Raw genomic sequence first — 8,955 nt, forward strand, 5'->3', positions numbered from 1 at the left:
GGCGGCTTCGGCCTCTACCAAACCCTCCAGCATCGCTTGAAGACCCGGGAGCACCTTGCAAAGCAGGAGCCCGCCCAGGTAGCTCCCCTCCCCCTCCCGGCGCGGGCCGCGGGAGCGGCTCCCGCCCCGGGCCCCGGTGACGGGGGTGGGCCCGCTCTGGCCCCGGTAGACGTGTGTGTGCAGCCTCACCTGCATTGCTACGTTTCCCCCCCAGGGGTCTGGATCATGCCCATGGCAACATTTGGGGGCCGGGAACCCTTTTCCCAGCCCAGATTTGACTTATTTTATTTTTTTTCCATCCGTCCTTTTCTATTTTCTGCAGAAAATGTTGAATATAGTGTTGCCCCTCTGTTGTGTCCTGTAGCCGAACCCCTCAGATGCTCGTTTTCCCCGTCTTATATCTGCATTAGTTGTCCCTGGACAGACCGGCTTCTGTTTGAAAACAAATCTGCTCGTTAATGGTTCCCGCGATAGGAAAGAATAAAAGGGATGGCATCGGGCTAAAAATGTTAATTAAAAAAAAAAAAAAAAGCTCAATGGCACGACTAGTCATTCTTTTGTTTTATTCAAACGGAAACTTGCAGATTTGCTCAACTTGGTGTGAAGAAATTGGGCATCTCCATTTTGCCTTTGTTTCTTTTTGCTTTCTGCTTCGTGGTTCTGATGCACTACTAGCGTGATGCTGCAGTATTTGGGCTCGCAGACCTGTTTTAAAAAAGGCTCAAATCGTGTTAGAAAAGCATTTCTAGCCATTATCCAAATAACAATCCCCAGTTTGTTACTGGATTTTGGAAGGAAATAACTTCAGTGTTGGAAACAAGCCCTAAACATTGTCGTCTTTGAGCAAATGAGCACATTCCTTCTATTTGTATGAATAAAAAGAATGTGATTGTGGGGGGGCAGGAAGAGCAGCGCTGCTGTGCTGGGACACAGTGTCTTCTGTCAGCTAATTAGTTCTTACCGACCCTCCCCGAGGGATTATGTAAGCAGGTGAACAGATACAAGTTGAAATAAGGCAGTTGTTTGACAGTGTATGCATAATCAGCAAGGCACATTCATGTTGCTGTGGTAGAAGTGCATTTTGTCTAATATTGTGGCCCTGATGCTTCATGACACTCTGCTCATGCTTAGTGTCTGCACCTAGAGCTCTCATTGAATGTCAGGCGTGCCCGCAACGCCAGGTCTTGTGCCTGTGAACTCTCAGCTTGTATAAGAAGTCATTGCTTCCTGGAATAGCCCACTAGATTTTTTTTTTTTTTTTCCTATCATCCTCCTAATTTGAATACTATTGCTCATTACTATAGTATGTGAACACCCTTCTAAAATCAGTAGCAAAGTCCTCAATGGATTTAATTCGTTTTGGATGATTCTTAGATCATATTATTTTTACTGTTGGGCTTTGCTCTGTTAGATTAATTTGTTTCAGAGTTGAGTGTTTTTCATTTGTTAATTTGCCTGCTTTACTGTGGTAGAAGTGCGTGTCAATGTTGTGTCATTCTTGGGGAGAAAGCTCCCTAAACAAAGCCTTATATTCTTAGGAATTTGGAAATATAGGGTCAAGACAAAGGGAAATTTAGAAAAATAGATCTCCTTTAAACATGAAAGCTGAATCTTTGTCATGCCATTGGACAAAAACATGAGTTAACCAGAAGCTGTGAGCCTTGATGTTGATGATCAGGTTAGGAATCCGAATGCCAAATCTCAGCACAACACGAATACGGTACGTGAAAATGATGTTCGAGTTGAACAAATAAGCTTCTACCATCTTCTTCTCCCCACAGCTTCCTGAAGGTAGTCTGCAGCTGACTCTCTACCAGTACAAAACTTGCCCGTTCTGCAGTAAGGTCCGAGCTTTCCTTGATTATCATGGGCTGCCCTACGAAATTGTGGAGGTGAACCCAGTAATGCGGAAGGAGATCAAATTCTCCTCCTACAGGAAGGTGCCCATTCTTCTCACCAACACTGGAAACTCTCTGGTGAGTCTCTTGTGTGCCCAATGCTTGGCTCTTCCAGTAACTGATTCTGAGGTTCCCCTCCAGCATTGGATCACTAGCTGAGCGCAGGCAGGGCTCACACGGTGATTCTCTATTTCCAAAGCAGCTTAGAATATTTTACTGCTCTTTTTATGACTGTAGCCTTAGCTACCACTTCCTTAGTCTCACATATTATGCTGAGATCCCTCCTGCCCTGTTCCCTTCCCCCACCCCCTCACAGCCCAGTTTTTCCCAGCACTGACAATCCCTGCTGTTTCTTAAGGATCACAAAGTAAGTGTGAAGGAAGGTAAGACTGTAAAGTCCAATAGACTTCTTGCTCCCACCCCTATGCAGAAAATGGGTATGTTGTACTGAAGTCAATGGGAACTGCTTTTATTATGTAGGGGAAGAATTAAGCTTAAGGACATGCAGGATTTCAGCCCCTGCTGTGTTTTTTCACAAGGCTGTTTTTATTCTGGCGATGACAACAACTCAAATGGAAACTTGTTGCGTTTGTACTTCATAGTCATTAGTCTCAGCTTTCGAATGTGAAGTCACCTTTGGTTTCCATCATAGACCTCTCTAGAGCAATTAACGTGGTAGATACCAGGGGCAGTGATAATGTTGGGAGCACAAATGTGTCTTTGGGAATAAACAGTTCCAGGGAGAGGGAACTTGGAGATTAGTAGGGCCCCAAGGGGGTTGAGTTGGTAAAGCCTCTTACGTGTTCTTCCTCCTTAACTCCATCAACTTCTCCATAATGATGGTTTTAATTCTGTTTTGCAGCAACTGAATGACTCTTCAGTGATCATCAGTGCAGTGAAGACTTATCTCATTTCCAGGTAGGAAAGCTGAGCCATGAGAGTGGAGTTATGTGAACTGTCCTATACAAACTAGAAAAAGAATTGCCCCATCAGCCATTTGGTTGTTCAATATCTTGTTACCCCAAAAACTCTGTGGCTCTAGACAGACATGTCTGATAAAGCCAGCCTTTGGTGAGCTAGGTAAACCCTGGATATATCTGAGTGTATAATACAAATACAGGGGTTTGGGTTGTAGCCGTGTTGGTCTAAGGACATAGGCAGACAAGGTTCCTTGGGTGAATTTGATATTTTTTATTAGACCAACCCAAATGGTTGGAGAATAGGTATTAAGCAAGCTTTCGGGTTCAAAAACCCTTCATCAGGCTAAGGAAGCTTCAGCAGTTGGTGTGTGCTCTTCCTGCATGGAATCAATATATGTGAGCATAGCTCTTATATTTTAGCACAACCTTTTTTCCCTGTAGAATTCTTCCTTTGCACAAAGAAGATTTTAAACTTGAAGTCTAGTAGCCTGCTGTCAAGATATTGGGCAAGGTAGATTTCACTCCAGATTGCCCTTCCCCACTTGTAGCCTTTTCACAATGCCATTGACACCAGCAGGCTATATTGGGGTCTGGAACCACATTGATTGTAACTGCACTTCGTGGTGGATTGGAAATACTAAAAGAGAAAATACAAACAGGACACAGAAGCCCCTTAGACTTGGAGTTTCTGAGCCTCATAGAGATAGATGTTCACATCAGAATCTGTATTGTCAAAACAGCTGTTATTTTGTTGCACCAAAGAGAGGGTTCAATAGTAGCTGTTTTTCAGCTGGTACAGTAGAATCTGACTGTATTTCTGCCCACAGGAGGAAGAGCTTAGATGAGATTGTGACATTTTATCCTGCTATGAAAGCTGTGAATGATCAAGGCAAGGAGGTGACTGAGTATGAGAACAAGTACTGGCTCATGCTGGATGAAACGGAGACTCAGCAGGTGTATCCCATCAAAGAAATGCTAGTGTAAGCATCCCCATTGGGCCCCACTGAGCTTTTAAGCTGTTTCACAGTGACCCTCCCACATCATCTGGGAGAGCATGAATAGAATCCTCCTAATGCTGACGTTGATGAAACAGGCACCACGGCAGCATTGGAATGGCTTTGTTTGAAATAACTTGCAAAATATAATCAGTGTATGCATGTTAACATGCAGGGGTGCAGAGAGCCTCAAAGACTGCTCCAGTTTCTTTTCCTGCTTGCTATCCTCTGAGGAGAATAGGCATGGCTGACTTAAAGTCTGTCTATGTTGCTTCTGAGTTAGCCAGAGGAAGCACTTCACTGCGGATTCGCAGGAGGCTTCATGAGGGTGGAACGTCAGTTTCTCCTGGACTCTCTGGTCTGACGTAAGTAATCAAAAGGCAGTTTAAAGCTGTAGTTTGTCACCTCTAATTTAATTTTGGAAATAGAGCAGTGTGGTATGTGGAGGATCCCTGCTGACTTCAGTTTAGGGAGGAATGGAGCAGGCTGGCTAGGACCTCAGCTGCACTCCTCTTTTGCAGAAGCTCCAGCTATGGTCATTGGGATTCCAACTGTGTCAGCTCCCACAGCACAATGTGTCTAACCTTGTTCACTAAGAATAATTTCTTGGCATGTTTACAGGGAGGAAATTAAATGGCGAAAGTGGGTGGATGACTGGCTTGTTCACCTCATCTCCCCCAACGTTTACCGCACACCCAGAGAGGCCCTGGCATCCTTTGATTACATTGTTCGTGAAGGCAAGTTTGGCACCATGGAAGGTTTTTTTGCCAAATACGTAGGGGCGCTGGCCATGTTCTTCATTGGCAAGAGGCTAAAGAGCAGGTTGGTACCACTGAGGCAACTACATAGGAGGGGAATCCCTCTTCATCCTATTGGAGTTTGACAGTATTAGGCCTGAATTTCAAATGTGAAATCATTCTGCCTTGTATCCATTTCCTGCCAAAATATCAGTTAATAACTGATCTCAAATTCTGTTTCAAAGATCACTTTGAGTAAGTGCTGAGTTTTGTTTCCAAGGCTCGTTTAGGGGGCTCGAGTGGCTCATCGGTGGAGTGCGGCTCCTGATGCTACGTGCACCCCAGGAGGCACAGGGCGTGTGTGCTCCTGGATCTGCACAGGGCGAGGGAGGGCTGCAGCTACTGCACTGAGCTCTTCCCGGTGGGGTCTGGGCCAGGCTGCACTTGGGGTGGGTGGCAGTAGTGCTGGGAGTGGGGCTATGGGGGGAGGGCAGCAGCCACCCAAAAATTTGCTGTAGCCTCCTCAACCCCACCTCTCTGCTGCCACCGCCCACCTTAAGCACAGCCCAGCCTCTCCCCCCCCGCCCCCCTCCCCCGCTGGGAAGAGCCCAGCACAGGTCCAACCCCAGCCTGTAGTTGCAGCCTGTCCCACTCCGTGCAGATCTGGGGGTACATGCCTCCCATGTCCTCCCAGGGTGCCTGCAGTGGTGGGAGCTATGACCCCCTCCCTGCGCCAGGCGCCTTGCCCCAGCTGTGCAGGGCCTTCCCTGCCGCAACCCCACTCCCTCCCTCACCGTTGTGGGGGGTGCAGATCGAGGCCCCAGCAGTGAGGGAGGGAGTTGAGCACAGGCAGGGGCTGGGTTGAGTGGGGCCCCGGCTGGGCTGGGTGGTGGGACAAGCAGGAGCCCAGGGGGTGCATGTCCCGAGAGCCGCACAACGCCATATGCGTCCCACCACTGGACGGGCAGGGGGCGTGGGGCAGATGCAGCAAGGCTCAAACCCCAGCATGCAGTGACAGCTACCTCCACCCTGCACACAGACTGGGGGGGCATATGCTCCCCAGGCCTCTGCTTGTCCCACCACCTGGCCCAGCTAGGGCCCCACTCACCCCAGCCCCTGCTCCTGCCTGTGCCCCGCTCCCTCCCGCCCTCCCTCCCCCCTGGGGCCTTGATGTACACCACCCCTTCCCCCACAGACTTGCCTGTTGGGGGGTAATTTTTTTCTCCCTCCACCTATGCTGAATGGTGCAACAAATGGGATAGGAATCGGAAGTAGTTTTTGATCCTTTAAGCTGAATGATAATTTGAAGTGGTGATCATTTTAGAATTGGCATTCCACTGTAGATCCATTAAATTTTCCCATGGCTGTAGTGACTAAAAGCCTTTTCTACCCTCATATGAAAAGGATGTTGGGATTTTTCCTTTTTTGGATCTCATCTATCTTCTTAATACAAATGCCCTTTTTAATCCAGTTTTTCAGTGCTATAACTAACATTACCAAGATACAGTGACATCCAGAATTACTTTTCTGGATTTTTGGAATATTGGCTCTTTAACCACTAGACCAAATAACTTCTTAACCATTTACTCCACTTTGCATATTATTTGCAGTCATTCAAGTAGGGACTATTGCTTTGTGGGCTACTAAACCACTCTGCCTTTGAAATGCAAAATACTTGGCCTTTTCATTTAGTTTCTTAAATATATTGCAATTGGTATAGCCTAATCCATGGGAAGAGTAATGATGGAAGAAACAGAAAGAAATAACTGTGTTAAAGAACAGTATAACTTCTCTTCATACAGACATCACCTTCAGGATAATGTTCGGGAAGACTTATACGAAGCAGCCGATGACTGGGTAAAAGCTATTGGCAAACACCGACTCTTCATGGGAGGCAGTCAACCAAATCTTGCTGACTTGGTAAGAGGCTGATCAGGCCCATGGATCTCTGTATGTTCATGTACATATAACTCTCTCATCCAGCCATCTCTACGCATGGTTATTGGGGTGATATTTTATGTATAATCATTCTGTTTTTGGTCTAGATGTCAGAGAAATATTACAAGGGTAATAGGAATTGTGGTGTCTGCCTGCCAGCTGTGTGTCATGCATGTTGGGGGAGAGCTTATTCCACTGCACATATGAAGAGAGGTCAAGAATATGCAGTCAGTATGGGGCTGTGTGTGTAGATTGGCTTCCTGATAGTTGCCTGCCCACCAGGACACGTACTCCAAGCGTGTACCTTGCAGACTGCTCGGGGGAGGGTGGTGTTAGTTATCTGGAGCAGATTGCTGCAAGCTTCCAGTGCTACAGCTGGATACGAATGAGCAGAAACTTTGACCTGTAAGGAGCCCTGTTGACTTGAATAGGACTCCACAGGGGCATCAGGACTGCCTTACAAAAATTACACTGTAGGGTTGGGATCGTAAACTATCTCGTCCAGCACCACCAGCTCTCATTAAAATTAAAGTGGCTTCTGTTTTACTTTGAAACAAAGTCTGCATAAGTAGGTAGAAATTTTACTGGGTGCTTTTCTGTCAGCTCTGTATCCATGTCACTGCCTTTTAGTCATTCTTCAGTTATATCAAACCCTGAACCCTGTACCTGCTTTGTGAGTGTGCTGCTTATGTTCCTGTCTAACCTGTGCAATGGTCTCAATCAGCCTGGCTAATCAGAGTGCTGGAATAGGTTGTAGGGCAGAGAAAGAGCTGTCCAGCACTTGTGGAACACTTAGTCTGGAATGGAGAACTTCAGATTTGAGTTGGTTGTTTATCTCAATTTCCAAACTCTGTCCTCTGTTGGCACAGGCGGTGTATGGAGTCCTCCGGGTCATGGAAGGGCTGGAAGCCTTTGACGACATGATGACTCACACCAAGATTCAGCCTTGGTACCATCGCATGGAGACCACCATTAAGGAGGCTGTCATCACAAATCAGCATCAGCTGCACCTGCCTGTCTAAAGTCTTCACTCAGGAAAAGCTTACAATGTTTTTAATTTTATTGAAAATGAACTAGGTTGGCTTCTCCTTAACTGAAGTGCATGCCCACAGACTGTCCCATTTATAGCTGAGAAGGGCCTCCATGAGACTAACGGAGCAGGACAGGTGTGCCTGGTTTTGCTATATATAGGTGTGAAATGTTGAATAATAGGAACATGTAACATGACCCTGAGCTTGGATCTCATTGGAAATGAGGGCATGTTCTGATTAAGCAGCTGAGTGCAGCAAACTGACTTTTTGCAAGGGCTCAGGGCAGGCTATTTATTATAACAAATTCCTGTAGTGGCTTGTTGACATTACAGCCAAAAGCAGATGTTTCAGGTCTATCCAGTTATGGCATCAGGCCGTATCTCCACTCTTCCAAGTTAACCTAAGGATCTTCCAGGCTGTTTGAGATACCAAGTAACTCTCAAATGACATTCATGTTTATCCTGCAGTAAAATATAGTTCAGCACTGAGAGGGATCCCTATATGCAATGGAAACGGTGCTGCTGTCTGCAGGCCGTATGCTTCCACTGCTTTCATGATAATGGCTGTCTCTTGAGCTGATTCTGCACTGGCAGGGATGATACAGGCTTGCTTCTTTCTCTGCGGTTGTCAGTACCTCCAGCCTCCTGGCTATTGAGAGATGGGGAATCGGAGAGCACAACCCAGGCTGCAAATCATTATTTTGAAACGGTTATTTAAAAAGAGAAAACAATAAACCCTCTTCCTCTCATTGGTTACATGTGTTCCTGGGAGCATGGGTTGTGGGAAGGAAAGTATGAGCGCGAGTGCGTTTTACCCTCTGGGGCAGCTCTGTGGCTGCATCTCGTGCAAAAACAACAAAGGTTTTGCTGTGGGTGATAGGCGGAGGGAGCCGCGGCTCTGGGTTACACTTTGTACTATGAACTCTTAGTGGAACTAGGATTTTTCTGCCTGTCTCAGTCTGCTGCTGGTGCTTGGTGGAGACGCTGCTCAGGTTGCTGCCTGGGTGTGAGACGGTGTGGAGGGGCGAGAGCCTCCAAACAGCCCCAGGTGTTCCTTTCCCTTCCTTTCCTTTCCTTTCCTTTCCCTGGTTGTTAGCTTGGAAGGGGTCGGGGCAGGAGCTCTTCAAGGCAAGCGATGATTTGGGAAATTGGGGGGTATTAAATATCTGTCTCAGACTGGCCCCCTAGGAAACCTCCTGTGGTCCCGAGGACAGCTCCTGCCCTAAGGTGCTTCTGTCCCAGAGGAAGCCACGTCCTGGATAACGAGCTGGTATGGGGTGTAGGTCAGCTTTGAACCAGGAATTGGGCATAAGATAACCCGCTTCAGCCTCGTGGGAAGACGGGGAGGGAAGAGAAGAGAGGGTACCCCAGTGCTCCCTGAGCCCCGCCCCCCCACCGCTGTCCAATCCCCGCCCGCGGCCGCCTCGCGTTCCCATA

General features: G+C 47.3%; 1 protein-coding gene across 1 annotated transcript; it reads left to right on the forward strand.

Annotated features, from left to right (window-relative positions):
- The first annotated feature begins 1,660 nt into the window (after nt 1-1,660).
- Nucleotides 1,661-8,267, forward strand: PTGES2 (prostaglandin E synthase 2). The gene is made up of 7 exons (XM_025205032.1): nt 1,661-1,678; nt 1,782-1,976; nt 2,761-2,816; nt 3,646-3,798; nt 4,435-4,635; nt 6,353-6,470; nt 7,358-8,267. Exons 2-7 carry the CDS (start codon nt 1,905-1,907, stop codon nt 7,508-7,510), a joined length of 753 nt encoding a protein of 250 aa, XP_025060817.1. The 5' UTR covers nt 1,661-1,678; nt 1,782-1,904; the 3' UTR covers nt 7,511-8,267.
- Nucleotides 8,268-8,955: the final 688 nt, after the last annotated feature.

Source organism: Alligator sinensis, unplaced genomic scaffold (assembly GCF_000455745.1).
Source record: "Alligator sinensis unplaced genomic scaffold, ASM45574v1 scaffold388_2, whole genome shotgun sequence".
Classification (NCBI taxonomy): Eukaryota; Metazoa; Chordata; order Crocodylia; family Alligatoridae; genus Alligator; species Alligator sinensis.